We start from the raw sequence: 21671 nt of genomic DNA, 5'->3' as shown, positions 1-21671 counted from the left end.
TTGGGGGATAGGGGTGCAGGGAGCCCCAGGGACCGGCCCCAGGACAGTGACGGATCCTGCTGCTGGGAAGCAGAGCTGGGGACAGACAGACGGATGGGGCATCCCACATTCCCGGGTTCCCGCGGCCACCCCGCCTCGGTGTGCAACCGGCACCAACCTCGGGGAGAGCTGAGCCGAGACGGGAGGCGACGGGGGAAGGACGAACAAATGAGAGGGAAAGAGAAGGGGGTGAACTAAAGTCACGAACGTCAATGGAAAGATCCCCACAGACACCCATCCATCCCCAACCACTCCTCCATCCACCCCTGTGCGCACCCATCCACCCACCCGCCCGTCCATCCATCCCCAACCACTCCTCCACCCACCCCTGTGCACACCCACCCACCCACCCGCCCGTCCATCCATCCCCACCCACTCCTCCACCCACCCCTGTACGCACCCATCCACCCACCCGCCCGTCCATCCATCCCCAACCACTCCTCCACCCACCCCTGTACACACCCATCCACCCACCCGCCCGTCCATCCATCCCCACCCACTCCTCCATCCATCCCTTCCTCTCACATCCACCCATCCATCCCCAACCACTCCTCCACCCACCCCTGTGCGCATCCACCCACCCACCCGCCCGTCCATCCACCCCAACCACTCCTCCACCCACCCCTGTGCACCCATCCACCCACCCGCCCATCCATCCATCCCCACCACTCCTCCACCCACCCCTGTGCACCCATCCACCCACCCGCCCGTCCATCCATCCCCAACCACTCCTCCACCCACCCCTGTGCGCACCCACCACCCACCGCCCGTCCATCCATCCCCACTCCTCCACCCACCCCTGTGCGCACCCACCCACCCGCCCGTCCATCCATCCCCAACCACTCCTCCACCCACCCCTGTGCACCCATCCACCCACCTGCCCATCCATCCATCCCCACCCACTCCTCCACCCACCCCTGTGCACACCCATCCACCCACCTGCCCGTCCATCCATCCCCACCCACTCCTCCACCCACCCCTGTGCACACCCATCCACCCACCTGCCCGTCCATCCATCCCCCCCCACTCCTCCACCCACCCCTGCGCACCCATCCACCCACCCGCCCGTCCATCCATCCCCAACCACTCCTCCACCCACCCCTGTACACACCCATCCACCCACCCGCCCGTCCATCCATCCCCAACCACTCCTCCACCCACCCCTGTACACACCCATCCACCCACCCGCCCGTCCATCCATCCCCAACCACTCCTCCACCCACCCCTGTGCGCACCCATCCACCCACCCACCCGTCCATCCATCCCCAGCCACTCCTCCACCCACCCCTGTGCGCACCCATCCACCCACCTGCCCGTCCATCCATCCCCAACCACTCCTCCACCCACCCCTGTGCACACTCACCTGTCCATGCAGCCCCAGAAGCACCGAAGCCACCATCTTCATATGCTCCCCCACCCATCCATCACACATGGCCAGCCACATCCATCCATCCAGGCATCCAAGACCTTACCCAGCATAGCCCCTGTTCCTGCCCCCCGCAGAAGGGTTGCCCAGACACGCACACGTCTGCCCTGCATCCCCCAAAACACCCATCCAGTCCGTAAACGCCATCCAACCCCATACGCATCCATCCCTCTATCCATCTGCTCCAGCCCCACACACATCCCCATCCATCTCCTTATCCAGCCATCCCCATACGCATCCATCCATCTCCTCATCCATCCATCTCCTTATCCACCCATCGCCATCCACAGCCATTAATCTATCCATTCGCTCCATCCCCATCGACATCCAACCATCTCCTTGTCCATCCATCCCCATACTCGTCCATTAATCAGTCTATCCATCCATGAGATCCCCTCCATCCATTAATCCATCCATCCCCACCGATTTCCATACACAGACATCCATCTATCTATTCATTCATTCATTCATCCATGGTCCCGATTGGTGGCTGCTGTCCCGAACGCACTGCAAAGCAAATGGGGTCAGGGGGAAGGAGCTGGTGCTCTGGGTCCAGCCGCTGACCTGTGACGGCGTCGGTGGAGACAGGGCCGAGGCGCTTGCGGCCGGAGATGCCGTAGAGGTTGAACTTGTATCTGCGGGAGGGGGCCAGGTTGGTGACGGTGACCGTGCGGGATCCCCCATCCACGGGCAGCGCCTGGGGTTTGCCCTGCGCGTCCTTGTACTGGAGGATGAAGGAATCAAAGGTCCCCTCCTCCACGGTCCAGGAGAGCAGGGCGGAGTCGTGGGTGACACTGGAGGCCGAGAGCTGCCCCAGGCGTAGCTGCGTCCCGGCTCCCTTGTCCTGCGGCGCCGCGGCTGGAACAGAGAGACGGGGCACAGGGTGTGGAAACGCTTGGTCAGGCATACGGGGCAGCCCCTGCCTCCTGGAGCAATGGGCTCAGGCTCTCTGAAGACCCAGGCAGCGTGGCTGGGATCGGAGCAGGAGGGCCGCCCTGGTGGAGGAGAGGGCACAGTGGGAGCAAAGCAGGTCCCCAGGGAAAGGGGCAGAGACGTGGCTTGTGGGGCTGAGATCAGGGCAGGGGCCAGGCAGGTGTGGGGAGGAGCGATGGGTGGGGGGTAGGAAAGGGGTGGGAGCAGATTTGTGTGACCCCCCCCAGCTCCTGGAGCCCCAGGCCGAGTCTCTGGGGGCCCTGCCCAATGGACGGCAGCTGACCCCGAGCCCCGCCCCAGGCCTGGCGTCGGGTGGGCACAGAGCGACGGCCCCCCCCGCTGGGCACTATCGAGGGGGCTGTGTGGGGTGGGTGACCTGGACAGGCAGCCCGGGGGCAGGGCCCAGCCGACAAGGGGACGGCCAGGCCCCCCCCAGCTTGGGAGCTGCAGACACAGGCCGGCTCAGGGGTCCCAGCTGTGCCCCACAGGCCCCGGAGGGGTTGGTGCTGCTCCGAGATGCCAGCTGCACGGACCCGGTAGCTCCAGCCCCACGGTGACCAGCGTCCCACGGACAGAGCGCCGACCCGGCCCGGAGAAGAGCCAGCGAGCCCCAGGGGCCAGCAAGCCGGGGCCCGGCAGGAGCAGACCCTGCCCCCCGGGTGATCATCGGGGGGACTCTGGTTTGAGACGCAGCAGCGCCTGTCACAGGGCCCCTGGCCTGCGGGGTACGGACATGCCAGGCGAGTCCGTGAGCACGGGGAGGGGGGAACCGGCTCCGTTCTCCCCCTGTCCTGTGTGTTAACCCGACCGCACTGCACAGCAACGGGGGCGGGAGGGGAGGGGCTCGGCACACCCAGGCGCAGCCGCTGACCTGTGATGGTGTCGGTGGAGACGGGGCCGAGGCGCTTGCGGCCGGAGATGCCGTAGAGGTTGAACTTGTATCTGCGGGAGGGGGCCAAGTTGGTGACGGTGACCGTACGGGATCCCCCATCCACGGGCAGCGCCTGGGGGTTGCCCTCCGCGTCCTTGTACTGGAGGAGGAAGGAGTCGAAGTCCCCGGCCTGGACGGTCCAGGAAAGCAGGGTGGAGTCGTGGGTGACGTCGGAGGCCGAGAGCTCCCCCAGGCTGGGCTGGGCCATGGGTACCTCCTCCGTCGGTGCCGCGGCTGGAACAGAGAGAGGGGGGTGAAGGGCGCAGATCATTCAATGCGTTCCCAGATACAGCCCCCCATCCATCAACACACATCTGTCCATCCGCTTCATCCACATCCATCCATCTCCTTATCCATCCATCCCCATCCCTCTCCTTACCCATCCATCCCCATCTACATCCATCCATCTCCTTATTCATCTATCCTCATCCACATCCATCCATCTCCTTATCCATCCATCCCCATCCCTATCCATCCCCGTCCACATCCATCCACATCCATCCCTCTCCTTATCCATCCATCCCCATCCACATCCATCCAGCTCCTTATCCATCCATCCCCATACACATCCATCTATCTCCTTATCAGTCCATCCCCATACACATCCATCCATCTCCTTATCCATACATCCATCCCCATCCACCCATCTATCCATCCATCCCCATACACATCCATCCACTCCATCCCCATACACATCAACCCATCAATCCAGCCGCTCCATCCCCATACACATCCATCTATCCCCATCTACGTCCATTCGTCTATCCATCCCCATCCATCCCCATCCATCCCCAAACACATCCATCTATCCATGACCATCAATCCATCCATTCCCATCCATACCAGTAGACATCCATGTATCTGCTCATCCATCCATCCATTCCTCCCCATAGACATCCATCCATCCATCCACCCCCACTGACAGCCTTCCATCTACCTATCCATCCAGCCATGACCATCCCCATCCATCCATCCCCACTGATCCCTATAGACAGCCATCCATGTATCTTTTCATTCATTCACTCCATACTCATCTATCTATTCATTCCATCTGCTTCATACACGCTGATCTCTCCATCTGTCTGTCAATCCACCCACACACTTCCATCCACACTCCTCCATCTGTTGAATGGCCGGTAGACAGGTCATGGAGGTTGGAATCTGGGAAGCATCCTCCCAGGAAGGTCCCCGCTGGTGGCTGCTGTCCTCACCCACTGCAAAGCAAAGGGGGTGGGAGGGGAAGGGGCCGGCGTCACGGGAGCAGCCGCTGACCTGTGACGGTGTCGGTGGAGACGGGGCCGAGGCGCTTGCGGCCGGAGATGCCGTAGAGGTTGAACTTGTATCTGCGGGAGGGGGCCAGGTTGGTGACGGTGACCGTACGGGATCCCCCATCCACGGGCAGCGCCTGGGGGTTGCCCTCCGCGTCCTTGTACTGGAGGAGGAAGGAGTCGAAGTCCCCGGCCTGGACAGTCCAGGAGAGCAGGGCAGAGTCGTGGGTGACGTCGGAGGCCGAGAGCTCCCCCAGGCTGGGCTGGGCCGTGGGTACCTCCTCCGTCGGTGCCGCGGCTGGAACAGAGGAAGGGGGGTGAAGGGTGCAGCTGGGGTGTGGGGCGGCTCACCAGATCTTTGGGAAGCCGGATTATTCCCAGTGAGAGGGGATCTGCAGAGAGGATTAGTGGGGGGAGGGGGCAGGGAGCCCCAGGGACCGGCCCCAGGACACAGCCAAATCCTGACTCTGGGAAGGAGAGCTGGGGACAGACAGACGGAAGGACGGGACATGTCTGCAAAGAGGATCCCACATTCCTGGGTTCCCCGCAGCCACCCCGCCTCCACGGAGGGGTCGGCCCAGAGCGACCGGCACAAACCACGGGCAGAGCTGAACTGAGACGGGAGAGAGGGGAAGGAAGAAGAAATGGGAGAGAAAGAGAAGTGGGTGAACCAAAACCACCACCATCAATGGAAAGATCCCCAGTGACACCCAGCCAGCCAGCCCCATACACACGCCTCCATCCCCATCATCCATTTTCATTCACATCCATCCACCCCCATTAATACCCAGTGTCTACCCGTCCCTTCCCACACATCCTTCTACCAGTCATTCATCCCACACACCCAGCCGTCCACCTTTTCAAACACATCCACCCTTCTACCCATCCATCTGTCCTCAGATACAGCCCTCCATCCACCAACACACACACGCTCTATCCATCCACCAACACACACACGCTCTATCCATCCACCAACACACACCTCTCTATCCATCCACCAACACCCCCCCTCTATCCATCCACCCACACCCCCCCCTCCATCCACACACACACCCCCCTCTATCCATCCATCCACACACACCCCTCTATCCATCCACCAACACACACCCCTCTATCCATCCATCCACACACACGCTCTATCCATCCATCCACACACACCCCTCTATCCATCCATCCACACACACGCTCTATCCATCCACCAACACACACACACTCTATCCATCCACCAACACACACCCCTCTATCCATCCACCAACACCCCCCCTCTATCCATCCATCCACACACCCCCCTCTATCCATCCACCCACACACCCCCCCATCCATCCACCCACACCCCCCCCCTATCCATCCACCCACACACACCCCTCTATCCATCCACCAACACCCCCCCTCTATCCATCCACCAACACACACCCCTCTATCCATCCACCCACACACACCCCTCTATCCATCCATCCACACACACGCTCTATCCATCCATCCACACACACCCCTCTATCCATCCACCAACACACACGCTCTATCCATCCATCCACACACACCCCTCTATCCATCCACCAACACACACCCCTCTATCCATCCACCAACACACACCCCTCTATCCATCCATCCACATACACGCTCTATCCATCCACCAACACACACCCCTCTATCCATCCATCCACACACCCCCCTCTATCCATCCACCAACACACCCCCCTCTATCCATCCACCAACACACACCCCTCTATCCATCCATCCACACACACGCTCTATCCATCCACCAACACACACCCCTCTATCCATCCATCCACACACACCCCTCTATCCATCCACCAACACACACCCCTCTATCCATCCATCCACACACACGCTCTATCCATCCACCAACACACACCCCTCTATCCATCCACCAACACACACCCCTCTATCCATCCATCCACACACACGCTCTATCCATCCATCCATTCACACATCCCTTCTCTCATCTGTTGAATGATCAGTAGCCAGGGTCATAGACACCTGAGGCTTGGAAGTGTCTTGCTGGGATGGTCCTGGAGCGCTGACCAATGTCGCCACCACACTGCACAGCAAAGCAGGGCACAAGGGGAAGGGGCCGGCACCCCCCGGAGCAGCCGCTGACCTGTGACGGTGTCGGTGGAGACGGGGCCGAGGCGCTTGCGGCCGGAGATGCCGTAGAGGTTGAACTTGTATCTGCGGGAGGGGGCCAGGTTGGTTATGGTGACCGTACGGGATCCCCCATCCACGGGCAGGGCCTGGGGTTTGCCCTGTGCGTCCTTGTACTGGAGGAGGAAGGAGTCGAAGTTCCCGGCCTGGACGGTCCAGGAGAGAAGGATGGAGTCGTGGGTGACGTCGGAGGCCGAGAGCTCCCCCAGGCTGGGCTGGGCCGTGGGTACCTCCTCCGTCGGTGCCGCGGCTGGAACAGAGAGAGGGGGGTGAAGGGCGCAGATCATTCCATGCGTTCCCAGATACAGCCCCCCATCCATCAACACGCATCTGTCCATCCGCTTCATCCCCATCCCTCTCCTTATCCATCCATCCCCAACCACATCCATCCATCTCCTTATCCATCTATCCTCATCCCCATCCATCCCTCTCCTTATCCATCCCCCCCATCCACATCCATCCCTCTCCTTATCCATCAATCCACATACACATCCATCCATCTCCTTATCCATCAATCCACATATGCATCCATCCATCTATCCATCCGCTCCATCCCCATCCATCCCCATACATATCCATCAATCCATGACCATGAATCCATCCATTACCATCCATACCAGTAGATATCCATGCATCTGCTCATCCATCCATCCATTCCTCCCCAAAGACATCCATCCATCCATCCATCCACCCCCACTGACAGCCTTCCATCTACCTATCCATCCATCCATGACCATCCCCACCCATCCATCCCCACTCATCCCTATAGACAGCCATCCATGTATCTTTTCATTCATTCACTCCATACTCATCTATCTATTCATTCCATCTGCTTCATACACACTGATCTCTCTGTCTGTCTGTCAATCCACCCACACACTTCCATCCACACTCCTCCATCTGTTGAATGGCCGGTAGACAGGTCATGGAGGTTGGAATCTGGGAAGCATCCTCCCAGGAAGGTCCCCGCTGGTGGCTGCTGTCCTCACCCACTGCAAAGCAAAGGGGGTGGGAGGGGAAGGGGCCGGCGTCACGGGAGCAGCCGCTGACCTGTGACGGCGTCGGTGGAGACGGGGCCGAGGCGCTTGCGGCCGGAGATGCCGTAGAGGTTGAACTTGTATCTGCGGGAGGGGGCCAGGTTGGTGACGGTGACCGTGCGGGATCCCCCATCCACGGGCAGCGCCTGGGGTTTGCCCTCCGCGTCCTTGTACTGGAGGAGGAAGGAGTCGAAGTCCCCGGCCTGGACGGTCCAGGAGAGCAGGGCAGAGTCGTGGGTGACGTCGGAGGCTGAGAGCTCCCCCAGGCTGGGCTGGGCCGTGGGTACCGCCTCTGTCGGTGCCGCGGCTGGAGCAGAGAGAGGGGGTTGAAGGGCGCAGATCACTCCATGCGTTCCCAAATACAGCCCCCCATCCATCAACACACATCTGTCCATCACCTCCATCCCCATCCATCTCCTTATCCATCCATCCCTCTCCTTATCCATCCATCCCCATCCACATTCATCCATCTCCTTATCCATCTATCCCCATCCACATCCATCCATCTCCTTATCCATCCCCCCCATCCACATCCATCCCTCTCCTTATCCATCTATCCCCATCCACATCCATCCATCTCCTTATCCATCCCCCCCATCCACATCCATCCCTCTCCTTATCCATCCATCCCCATCCCTATCCATCCCCGTCCACATCCATCCATCTCCATCCACATCCATCCCTCTCCTTATCCATCCATCCCCATCCACATCCATCCACCTCCTTATCCATCTATCCTCATCCACATCCATCCCTCTCCTTATCCATCCATCCCCATCCACATCCATCCATCTCCTTATCCATCCATCCTCATCCACATCCATCCATCTCCTTATCCATCTATCCCCATCCACATCCATCCCTCTCCTTATACATCCATCTCCATCCACATCCATCTACCTATCCATCCATCCATGACCATCCCCATCCATCCATCTCCACTGATCCCTATAGACAGCCATCCATGTATCTTTTCATTCATTCATTCACTCCATACTCATCTATCTATTCATTCAATCTGCTTCATACACGCTGATCTCTCTGTATGTCAATCCACCCACACACTTCCATCCACACTCCTCCATTTGTTGAATGGCCGGTAGACAGGTCATGGAGGTTGGAATCTGGGAAGCATCCTCCCAGGAAGGTCCCCGCTGGTGGCTGCTGTCCTCACCCACTGCAAAGCAAAGGGGGTGGGAGGGGAAGGGGCCAGCATCACGGGAGCAGCCGCTGACCTGTGACGGTGTCGGTGGAGACGGGGCCAAGGCGCTTGCGGCCAGAGATGCCGTAGAGGTTGAACTTGTATCTGCGGGAGGGGGCCAGGTTGGTTATGGTGACCGTGCGGGATCCCGCATCCACAGGCAGCGCCTGGGGTTTGCCCTGTGCGTCCTTGTACTGGAGGAGGAAGGAGTCGAAGTCCCCAGCCTGGATGGTCCAGGAGAGCAGGATGGAGTCGTGGGTGACGTCGGAGGCCGAGAGTTCCCCCAGGCTGGGCTGGGCAGTGGGTACTGCCTCCGTCGGTGCCGCGGCTGGAACAGAGAGAGGGGGGTGAAGGGCGCAGATCACACCATGCGTTCGCAGATACAGGCCCCCATCCATCCACACGCATCTGCCCATCTGCTCCATCCCCATCCCTCTCCTTATCCATCCATCCCCAACCACATCCATCCATCTCCTTATCCACCCATCCCCATTCACATCCATCCATCTCCTTATCCATCTATCCTCATCCACATCCATCCATCTCCTTATCCATCCATCCCCATCCACATCCATCCATCTCCTTATCCATCCATCCATCCCCATCCACCCATTTATCCATCCATCCCCATACACATCAACCCATCAATCCAGCCGCTCCATCCCCATCCATCCCCATACACGTCCATTCGTCTATCCATTCGCTCCATCCCCATCCATCCCCAAACACATCCATCTATCAATCCATGACCATCAACCCATCCATTCCCATCCATACCAGTAGACATCCATTTATCTGCACTCCATCCATCCATCCATCCACCACCACTGACAGCCTTCCATCTACCTATCCATACAGCCATGACCATCCCCACACATCCATCCCCACTGATCCCTATAGACAGCCATCCATGTATCTTTTCATTCATTCATTCACTCCATACTCATCTATCTATTCATTCCATCTGCTTCATACACACTGATCTCTCTGTATGTCAATCCACCCACACACTTCCATCCACACTCCTCCATCTATTGAATGGCCGGTAGACAGGTCATGGAGGTTGGAATCTGGGAAGTATCCTCCCAGGAAGGTCCCAGCCTAGTGGCCAGCATCCCTGCCACACTGCAAAGCAAAGGGGGTGGGAGGGGAAGGGGCCAGCATCACGGGAGCAGCCGCTGACCTGTGACGGTGTCGGTGGAGACGGGGCCAAGGCGCTTGTGGCCGGAGATGCCGTAGAGGTTGAACTTGTATCTGCGGGAGGGGGCCAGGTTGGTGATGGTGACTGTGCGGGATCCCCCATCCACAGGCAGGGCCTGGGGTTTGCCCTCCGCGTCCTTGTACTGGAGGAGGAAGGAGTCGAAGTCCCCGGCCTGGACGGTCCAGGAGAGAAGGATGGAGTCGTGGGTGACGTCGGAGGCCGAGAGCTCCCCCAGGCTGGGCTGGGCCTTGGGTACCTCCTTCTGCGGTGCCGCGGCTGGAACAGAGAGAGGGGAGTGAAGGGCGCAGATCACTCCATGCATTCGCAGATACAGGCCCCCATCCATCCACACACATCTGTCCATCTGCTCCATCCCCATCCCTCTCCTTATCCACCCATCCCCATCCACATCCATCCCTCTCCTTATCCATCCATCCCCATCCACATCCATCCATCTCCTTATCCATCCATCCCCATACACATCCATCCATCTCCTTATCCATACATCCATCCCCATCCACCCATCTATCCATCCATCCCCATACACATCAACCCATCAATCCAGCCGCTCCATCCCCATCTATCCCCATACACGTCCATTCGTCTATCCATTCGCTCCATCCCCATCCATCCCCAAACACATCCATCTATCAATCCATGACCATCAACCCATCCATTCCCATTCATACCAGTAGACATCCATTTATCTGCACTCCATCCATCCATTCCTCCCCATAGGAAATCCATCCATCCATCCATCCATCCACCCCCACTGAAAGTCTTCCATCTACCTATCCATCCATCCATGACCATCCCCATCCATCCATCCCCACTGATCCCTATAGACAGCCATCCATGTATCTTTTCATTCATTCACTCCATACTCATCTATCTATTCATTCCATCTGCTTCATACACACTGATCTCTCTGTCTGTCTGTCAATCCACCCACACACTTCCATCCACACTCCTCCATCTGTTGAATGGCCGGTAGTCAGGTCATGGAGGTTGGAATCTGGGAAGCATCCTCCCAGGAAGGTCCCCGCTGGTGGCTGCTGTCCTCACCCACTACAAAGCAAAGAGGGTGGGAGGGGAAGGGGCCAGCATCCCAGGCGCAGCCGCTGACCTGTGACGGCGTCGGTGGAGACGGGGCCGAGGCGCTTGCGGCCGGAGATGCCATAAAGGTTGAACTTGTATTTGCGGGAGGGGGCCAGGTTGGTGACGGTGACCGTGTGGGATCCCCCGTCCACGGGCAGGGCCTGGGGTTTGCCCTGTGCATCCTTGTACTGGAGGAGGAAGGAGTCGAAGTCCCCGGCCTGGACGGTCCAGGAGAGCAGGATGGAGTCATGGGTGACATCGGAGGCCGAGAGCTCCCCCAGGCTGGGCTGAGCCGTGGGTACCGCCTCCGTCGGTGCCGCGGCTGGAACAGAGAGAGGGGGGTGAAGGGCGCAGATCATTCCATGCGTTCCCAGATACAGCCCCCCATCCATCCACACACATCTGTCCATCCGCTTCATCCCCATCCATCCATCTCCTTATCCATCCATCCCCATCCACAACCATCCATCTCCTTATCCATCCATCCCCGTCCATCCCCATCCACATCCATCCATCTCCTTATCCATCTATCTTCATCCTCATCCATCCATCTCCTTATCCATCCATCCCCATCCCCATCCATCTCCTTATCCATCTGTCCCCATCCACATCCATCCATCTCCTTATCCATCCCTCCATCCCCATCCACCCATCTATCCATCCATCCCCATACACATCCATCCACTCCATCGCCATAGACATCAACCCATCAATCCAGCCCCTCCATCCCCATACACATCCATCTATCCCCATCCACGTCCATTCGTCTATCCATTCACTCCATCCCCATCCATCCCCATCCATCCCCAAACACATCCATCTATCCATGACCATCAATCCATCCATTCCCATCCATACCAGTAGACATCCATGTATCTGCTCATCCATCCATCCATTCCTCCCCATAGACATCCATCCATCCATTCACCCCCACTGACAGCCTTCCATCTACCTATCCATCCAGCCATGACCCACTGATCCCTATAGACAGCCATCCATTTATCTTTTCATTCATTCACTCCATACTCATCTATCTATTCATTCCATCTGCTTCATACACACTGATCTCTCTGTCTGTCTGTCAATCCACCCACACACTTCCATCCACACTCCTCCATCTGTTGAATGGCCGGTAGTCAGGTCATGGAGGTTGGAATCTGGGAAGCATCCTCCCAGGAAGGTCCCCGCTGGTGGCTGCTGTCGTCACCCACTGCAAAGCAAAGGGGGCGGGAGGGGAAGGGGCCGGCGTCACGGGAGCAGCCGCTGACCTGTGACGGTGTCGGTGGAGATGGGGCCGAGGCGCTTGCGGCCGGAGATACCGTAGAGGCTGAACTTGTATCTGCGGGAGGGGGCCAGGTTGGTGACGGTGACCGTGCGGGATCCCCCGTCCACGGGCAGGGCCTGGGGTTTGCCATGTGCATCCTTGTACTGGAGGAGGAAGGAGTCGAAGTCCCCGGCCTGGACGGTCCAGGAGAGAAGGATGGAGTCGTGGGTGACGTCGGAGGCTGAGAGCTCCCCCAGGCTGGGCTGGGCCGTGGGTACCTCCTCCGTCGGTGCCGCGGCTGGAACAGAGAGAGGGGAGTGAAGGGCGCAGATCATTCAATGCGTTCCCAGATACAGCCCCCCATCCATCCACACACATCCAGCAAGTTAAAGAAGTCTGGGCTGGATGAATGGACGGTAAGGTGGATAGAAAACTGGCTAGATGGTCGGGCTCAATGGGTAGTGATCAATGGCTCCATGTCTAGTTGGCAGCCGGTATCAAGTGGAGTGCCCCAAGGGTCAGTGCTGGGGCCGGTTTTATTCAATATCTTCATTAACGATCTGGAGGATGGTGTGGACTGCACCCTCAGCAGGTTTGCAGATGACACTAAACTGGGAGGAGTGGTTGATACGCTGGAGGGTAGGGATAGGATACAGAGGGACCTAGACAAATTAGAGTATTGGGCCAAAAGAAATATGATGAGGTTCAACAAGGACAAGTGCAGAGTCCTGCACGTAGGACAGAAGAATCCCATGCACTGCTACAGACTAGGGACCGAATGGCTGGGCAGCAGTTCTGCAGAAAAGGACCTAGGGGTTACGGTGGACGAAAAGCTGAATATGAGTCAGCAGTGGCCCTTGTTGCCAAGAAGGCTAATGGCATTTTGGGTTGTATAAGTAGGGGCATTTCCAGCAGATCAAGGGAAGTGATCATTCCCCTCTATTCAGCACTGGTGAGGCCTCATCTGGAGTACTGTGTCCAGTTTTGGGCCCCACACTACAAGAAGGATGTGGATAAATTGGAGAGAGTCCAGTGGAGGGCAACAAAAATGATCAGGGGGCTGGAACACATGACTTATGAGGAGAGGCTGAGGGAATTGGGATTGTTTAGCCTGCAGAAGAGAAGAATGAGGGGGGATTTGATAGCTGCTTTCAACTACCTGAAAGGGGGTTCCAGAGGATGGATCTAGACTGTTCTTAGTGGTAGCAGATGACAGAACAAGGAGTAATGGTCTCAAGTTGCAGAGGGGGAGGTTTAGGTTGGATATTAGGAAAAACTTTTTCACTAGTAGGGTGGTGAAGCACTGGAATGAGTTACCTAGGGAGGTGGTGGAATCTCCTTCCTTAGAGGTTTTTAAGGTCAGGCTTGACAAAGCCCTGGCTGGGATGATTTAGGTGGGTTTGGTCCTGCTTTGAGCAGGGGGTTGGACTAGATACCTCCTGAGGTCCCTTCCAACCCTGAGATTCTATGATTCTATGATCTGTCCATCCGCTCCATCCCCATCCCTCTCCTTGTCCATCCATCCCCATCCAGATCCATCCATCTCCTTATCCATCCATCCCCATCCATCCCCTTATCCATCCATCCCCATCCACATCCATCCCTCTCCTTATCCACAGCCATCCATCTCCTTATCCATCCATCTCCTTATCCATCCATCCCCATACACATCCATCCACTCCATCCCCATACACATCAACCCATCAATCCAGCCGCTCCATCCCCATACACATCCATCCATCCCCATCCACGTTCATTCGTCTATCCATTCGCTCCATCCCCATCCATTCCCAAACACTTCCATCTATCCATGACCATCAATCCATCGATTCCCATCCATACCAGTAGACATCCATTTATCTGCACTCCATCCATCCATTCCTCCCCATAGGAAATCCATCCATCCATCCATCCACCCCCACTGACAGCCTTCCATCTACCTATCCATCCATCCATGACCATCCCCACCCATCCATCCCCACTCATCCCTATAGACAGCCATCCATGTATCTTTTCATTCATTCACTCCATACTCATCTATCTGTTCATTCCACCTACTTCATACACACTGATCTCTCTGTCTGTCTGTCAATCCACCCACACACTTCCATCCACACTCCTCCATCTGTTGAATGGCCGGTAGACAGGTCATGGAGGTTGGAATCTGGGAAGCATCCTCCCAGGAAGGTCCCCGCTGGTGGCTGCTGTCCTCACCCACTGCAAAGCAAAGAGGGTGGGAGGGGAAGGGGCCGGCGTCACGGGAGCAGCCGCTGACCTGTGATGGTGTCGGTGGAGACGGGGCCAAGGCGCTTGCGTCCGGAGATGCCGTAGAGGCTGAACTTGTATCTGCGGGAGGGGGCCAGGTTGGTTATGGTGACCGTACGGGATCCCCCATCCACGGGCAGCGCCTGGGGTTTGCCCTGTGCGTCCTTGTACTGGAGGAGGAAGGAGTCGAAGTCCCCGGCCTGGACGGTCCAGGAGAGCAGGATGGAGTCATGGGTGACATCGGAGGCCGAGAGCTCCCCCAGGCTGGGCTGGGCCGTGGGTACCGCCTCCGTCGGTGCCGCGGCTGAAACAGAGAGAGGGGAGTGAAGGGCGCAGATCATTCAATGCGTTCCCAGATACAGCCCCCCATCCATCCACACACATCTGTCCATCCGCTCCATCCCCATCCCTCTCCTTATCCAACCATCCCCAACCATCTCCTTATCCATCCATCCCCATCCACATCCATCCATCCCCATCCATCCATCTTCTTATCCATCCATCCCCATTCACATCCATCCATCTCCTTATCCATCCCCATCCACCCATCTCCTTATCCTCCCATCCCCATCCCCATCCATCCATCTCCTTATCCATCTATCCCCATCCACATCCATCCATCTCCTTATCCATCCATCCCCATCCATCCATCTTCTTATCCATCCATCCCCATCCACATCCATCCATCTCCTTATCCATCCCCATCCATCCATCTCCTTATCCTCCCATCCCCATCCACATCCATCAATCTCCTTATCCATCTATCCCCATCCACCATCCATCCACCTCCTTATCCATGCATCCATCTCCATCCACCCATCTATCCATCCATCCCCATCCCCATCCCCATCCATCCACTCCATCCCCATACACATCAACCCATCAATCCAGCCGCTCTATCCCCATACACATCCATCTATCCATGACCATCAATCCATCCATTCCCATCCATACCAGTAGACATCCATGCATCTGCTCATCCATCTATCCATTCCTCCCCAAAGACATCCATCCATCCATCCACCCCCACTGACAGCCTTCCATCTACCTATCCATCCATCCATGACCATCCCCACCCATCCATCCCCACTGATCCCTATAGACAGCCATCCATGTGATGGAGTAGGGGCTGTCTGTGTGGGGGTTGGGAGAGCTAGGGAGGACTTTAGGTGAGGGACAGGTAGTCAGCCTGTAACCTGAGCTAGGCAGGGGGGAGGGGAGGTCAACACCTTTGCCCGGAAAGCTAGACAAAGGAAAGGAGCCAAGTGGAGAGGGTTGGGTCAGTTTTGGTTTGGGGCTGGGTGATAGAAGTTTAGGGGATCCTAGGCTGGGATCCAAGCACCCTGAACCCCCAGAAGAGCCAGATTGAGAGGTCCTGGCTCTAAACACGAGCTCTGCTGTATCCTGTGTTCCTGTTGTTCAATAAACCTTCTGTTTTACTGGCTGGCTGAGAGTCACTGTGGGTCCCAGGCAGAGGGGTGCAGGGCCTGACTCCCCCACACTCCGTGACAATCCATGTATCTTTTCATTCATTCATTCACTCCATACTCATCTATCTATTCATTCCATCTGCTTCATACACACTGATCTCTCTGTCTGTCTGTCAATCCACCCACACACTTCCATCAACACTCCTCCATCTGTTGAATGGCCGGTAGACAGGTCATGGAGGTTGGAATCTGGGAAGCATCCTCCCAGGAAGGTCCCCGCTGGTGGCTGCTGTCCTCACCCACTGCAAAGCAAAGGGGGTGGGAGGGGAAGGGGCCGGCGTCACGGGAGCAGCCGCTGACCTGTGACTGTGTCGGTGGAGACGGGGCCGAGGCGCTTGCGGCCGGAGATGCCGTAGAGGTTGAACTTGTATCTGCGGGAGGGGGCCAAGTTGGTGACGGTGACCGTGCGGGATCCCCCGTCCACGGGCAGGGCCTGGGGTTTGCCCTGTGCGTCCTTGTACTGGAGGAGGAAGGAGTCGAAGTCCCCAGCCTGGACGGTCCAGGAGAGCAGGGCAGAGTCGTGGGTGACGTCGGAGGCCGAGAGCTCCCCCAGGCTGGGCTGGGCCATGGGTACCTCCTCCGTCGGTGCCGCGGCTGGAACAGAGAGAGGGGAGTGAAGGGCGCAGATAATTTGATGTGTTCCCAGATACAGCCCCCCATCCATCCACACACATCTGTCCATCCGCTTCATCCCCATCCATCCATCTCCTTATCCATCCATCCCCATCCCTCTCCTTATCCATCCATCCCCATCCATCTCCTTACCCATCCATCCCCAACCACATTCATCCATCTCCTTATCCATCCATCCATCTCCTTATTCATCTATCCTCATCCACATCCATCCATCTCCTTATCCATCCATCCCCATCCCTATCCATCCCCGTCCACATCCATCCATCTCCATCCACATCCATCCCTCTCCTTATCCATCCATCCCTATCCACATCCATCTATCTCCTTATCAGTCCATCCCCATCCACCCATCTATCCATCCATCCCCATACACATCCATGCACTCCATCCCCATACACATCAACCCATCAATCCAGCCGCTCCATCCCCATACACATCCATCTATCCCCATCTACGTCCATTCGTCTATACATCCCCATCCATCCCCATCCATCCCCAAACACATCCATCTATCCATGACCATCAATCCATCCATTCCCATCCATACCAGTAGACATCCATGTATCTGCTCATCCATCCATCCATTCCTCCCCATAGACATCCATCCATCCATTCACCCCCACTGACAGCCTTCCATCTACCTATCCATCCAGCCATGACCATCCCCATCCATCCATCCCCACTGATCCCTATAGACAGCCATCCATGTATCTTTTCATTCATTCACTCCATACTCATCTATCTATTCATTCCATCTGCTTCATACACACTGATCTCTCCGTCTGTCTGTCAATCCACCCACACACTTCCATCCACACTCCTCCATTTGTTGAATGGCCGGTAGACAGGTCATGGAGGTTGGAATCTGGGAAGCATCCTCCCAGGAAGGTCCCCGCTGGTGGCTGCTGTCCTCACCCACTGCAAAGCAAAGGGGGTGGGAGGGGAAGGGGCCGGCGTCACGGGAGCAGCCGCTGACCTGTGATGGTGTCAGTGGAGACGGGGCCAAGGCGCTTGCGTCCGGAGATGCCGTAGAGGTTGAACTTGTATCTGCGGGAGGGGGCCAGGTTGGTTATGGTGACCGTACGGGATCCCCCATCCATGGGCAGCGCCTGGGGTTTGCCCTGTGCGTCCTTGTACTGGAGGAGGAAGGAGTCGAAGTCCCCGGCCTGGACGGTCCAGGAGAGCAGGATGGAGTCATGGGTGACATCGGAGGCCGAGAGCTCCCCCAGGCTGGGCTGGGCCGTGGGTACCGCCTCCGTCGGTGCCGCGGCTGGAACAGAGAGAGGGTAGTGAAGGGCGCAGATCATTCAATGCGTTCCCAGATACAGCCCCCCATCCATTCACACACATCTGTCCATCCGCTCCATCCCCATCCCTCTCCTTATCCAACCATCCCCAACCATCTCCTTATCCATCCATCCCCATCCACATCCATCCATCTCCTTATCCATCCATCCCCATCCATCCATCTTCTTATCCATCCATCCCCATCCACATCCATCCATCTCCTTATCCATCCCCATCCATCCATCTCCTTATCCTCCCATCCCCATCCACATCCATCCATCTCCTTATCCATCTATCCCCATCCACATCCATCCATCTCCTTATCCATGCATCCATCTCCATCCACCCATCTATCCATCCATCCCCATCCCCATCCATCCACTCCATCCCCATACACATCAACCCATCAATCCAGCCGCTCTATCCCCATACACATCCATCTATCCATGACCATCAATCCATCCATTCCCATCCATACCAGTAGACATCCATGCATCTGCTCATCCATCTATCCATTCCTCCCCAAAGACATCCATCCATCCATCCACCCCCACTGACAGCCTTCCATCTACCTATCCATCCATCCATGACCATCCCCACCCATCCATCCCCACTGATCCCTATAGACAGCCATCCATGTGATGGAGTAGGGACTGTCTGTGTGGGGGTTGGGAGAGCCGGGGAGGACTGTAGGTGAGGGACAGGTATTCAGCCTGTAACCTGAGCTAGGCAGGGGGGAGGGGAGGTCAACACCTTGGCCCGGGGAGCTAGACAAAGGTAGAGAGCAGAGTGGGGAGGGCTAGGTCAGTTTCGGTTTGGGGCTGGGTGGTGGGAGTTTAGGGGATCCTAGGCTGGGATCCAAGCACCCTGAACCCCCAGAAGAGCCAGATTGAGAGGTCCTGGCTCACAACACGAGCTCTGCTGTATCCTGTGTTCCTGTTGTCCAATAAACCTTCTCTTTTACTGGCTGGCTGAGAGTCACTGTGGGTCCCAGGCAGAGGGGTGCAGGGCCTGACTCCCCCACACTCCGTGACAATCCATGTATCTTTTCATTCATTCATTCACTCCATACTCATCTATCTATTCATTCCATCTGCTTCATACACACTGATCTCTCTGTCTGTCTGTCAATCCACCCACACACTTCCATCAACACTCCTCCATCTGTTGAATGGCCAGTAGACAGGTCATGGAGGTTGGAATCTGGGAAGCATCCTCCCAGGAAGGTCCCCGCTGGTGGCTGCTGTCCTCACCCACTGCAAAGCAAAGGGGGTGGGAGGGGAAGGGGCCGGCGTCACGGGAGCAGCCGCTGACCTGTGACGGTGTCGGTGGAGACGGGGCCGAGGCGCTTGCGGCCAGAGATGCCATAGAGGTTGAACTTGTATCTGCGGGAGGGGGCCAAGTTGTTGACGGTGACCGTGCGGGATCCCCCATCCACGGGCAGCGCCTGGGGTTTGCCCTCCGCATCCTTGTACTGGAGGAGGAAGGAGTCGAAGTCCCCGGCCTGGACGGTCCAGGAGAGAAGAATGGAGTCGTGGGTGACGTCGGAGGCCGAGAGCTCCCCCAGGTTGGGCTGGGCCATGGGTACCTCCTCCGTCGGTGCCGCGGCTGGAACAGAGAGAGGGGAGTGAAGGGCGCAGATAATTCGATGTGTTCCCAGATACAGGCCCCCATCCATCCACACACATCTGTCCATCCGCTTCATCCCCATCCATCCATCTCCTTATCCATCCATCCCCATCCCTCTCCTTATCCATCCATCCCCATCCATCTCCTTACCCATCCATCCCCATCCACATTCATCCATCTCCTTATCCATCCATCCATCTCCTTATTCATCTATCCTCATCCACATCCATCCATCTCCTTATCCATCCATCCCCATCCCTATCCATCCCCGTCCACATCTATCCATCTCCATCCACATCCATCCCTCTCCTTATCCATCCATCCCCATCCACATCCATCTATCTCCTTATCAGTCCATCCCCATACACATCCATCCATCTCCTTATCCATACATCCATCCCCATCCACCCATCTATCCATCCATCCCCATACACATCCATGCACTCCATCCCCATACACATCAACCCATCAATCCAGCCGCTCCATCCCCATACACATCCATCTATCCCCATCTACGTCCATTCGTCTATCCATCCCCATCCATCCCCATCCATCCCCAAACACATCCATCTATCCATGACCATCAATCCATCCATTCCCATCCATACCAGTAGACATCCATGTATCTGCTCATCCATCCATCCATTCCTCCCCATAGACATCCATCCATCCATTCACCCCCACTGACAGCCTTCCATCTACCTATCCATCCAGCCATGACCCACTGATCCCTATAGACAGCCATCCATGTATCTTTTCATTCATTCACTCCATACTCATCTATCTATTCATTCCATCTGCTTCATACACACTGATCTCTCTGTCTGTCTGTCAATCCACCCACACACTTCCATCCACACTCCTCCATTTGTTGAATGGCCGGTAGACAGGTCATGGAGGTTGGAATCTGGGAAGCATCCTCCCAGGAAGGTCCCCGCTGGTGGCTGCTGTCCTCACCCACTGCAAAGCAAAGGGGGTGGGAGGGGAAGGGGCCAGCATCCCGGGAGCAGCCGCTGACCTGTGACGGCGTCGGTGGAGATGGGGCCAAGGCGCTTGCGGCCGGAGATGCCGTAGAGGTTGAACTTGTATCTGCGGGAGGGGGCCAGGTTGGTGACGGTGACCGTGCGGGATCCCCCATCCACGGGCAGGGCCTGGGGTTTGCCCTCCGCATCCTTGTACTGGAGGAGGAAGGAGTCGAAGTCCCCAGCCTGGACGCTCCAGGAGAGAAGGATGGAGTCGTGGGTGACGTCGGAGGCTGAGAGCTCCCCTAGGCTGGGCTGGGCGGTGGGTACCGCCTCCGTCGGTGCCGCGGCTGGAACAGAGAGAGGGGAGTGAAGGGCGCAGATCACTGTCTGGGATAAAAGGCAACAATTGGTGGGAAGAGAAAGCAGAAGAGTGGAGAAAAAAATAAAGACTCAAATGCAAAAAAAAGAAATAATGAATAAGGAAGGAGGAGAAACGTATGAGGAAACGGAAGAGAGAAAGGCGGAAGCAGCAAAGGAAGAAAGAGGAAGGAAAGTAGAAGAAAGAATCCGAGGGAAGTGGGGAGACAGAGATAGAAAGATCGGGAAGGGAAGGGGAGAATGAAAGCATGAGAGGGAGGAAACAGAAGAATGGTGGACAAGGAATGTTGAACAAACAGCGTAGAGGAAGGAAAGGAGAGAACTGGATGGAGCAGATGGACAGAGAGTGAAAGCAGGGGAGAAGGAGATATGAGGAAGTAGGTTGGTGATGGGAAGGGGAGGATCCCCTAGATTCAGAGACGATGGACAGAGAGAAAGAAGGAGAGGCAGAAGGAAA

The 21671-nt window shown here is 57.0% G+C and overlaps 1 protein-coding gene across 1 annotated transcript in view; it reads right to left on the bottom strand.

The window, feature by feature from the left end:
• The window catches only part of TNXB (tenascin XB), a 62621-nt gene that overhangs the window by 11697 nt on the left and 29253 nt on the right, over positions 1-21671 (bottom strand). The window contains 14 exon segments of the mRNA XM_039517050.1: positions 2030-2323; positions 3270-3563; positions 4602-4895; positions 6720-7013; positions 7814-8107; positions 9036-9329; positions 10185-10478; positions 11329-11622; positions 12569-12862; positions 14840-15133; positions 16620-16913; positions 17932-18225; positions 19557-19850; positions 20890-21183. Of these exon segments, the coding sequence (XP_039372984.1) occupies positions 2030-2323; positions 3270-3563; positions 4602-4895; positions 6720-7013; positions 7814-8107; positions 9036-9329; positions 10185-10478; positions 11329-11622; positions 12569-12862; positions 14840-15133; positions 16620-16913; positions 17932-18225; positions 19557-19850; positions 20890-21183 (4116 nt within the window).

The sequence above is a fragment of the Mauremys reevesii genome, unplaced genomic scaffold (genome assembly GCF_016161935.1).
Source record: "Mauremys reevesii isolate NIE-2019 unplaced genomic scaffold, ASM1616193v1 Contig1, whole genome shotgun sequence".
Classification (NCBI taxonomy): domain Eukaryota; kingdom Metazoa; phylum Chordata; order Testudines; family Geoemydidae; genus Mauremys; species Mauremys reevesii.
This window is presented reverse-complemented; position numbering and strand designations above follow the sequence as displayed.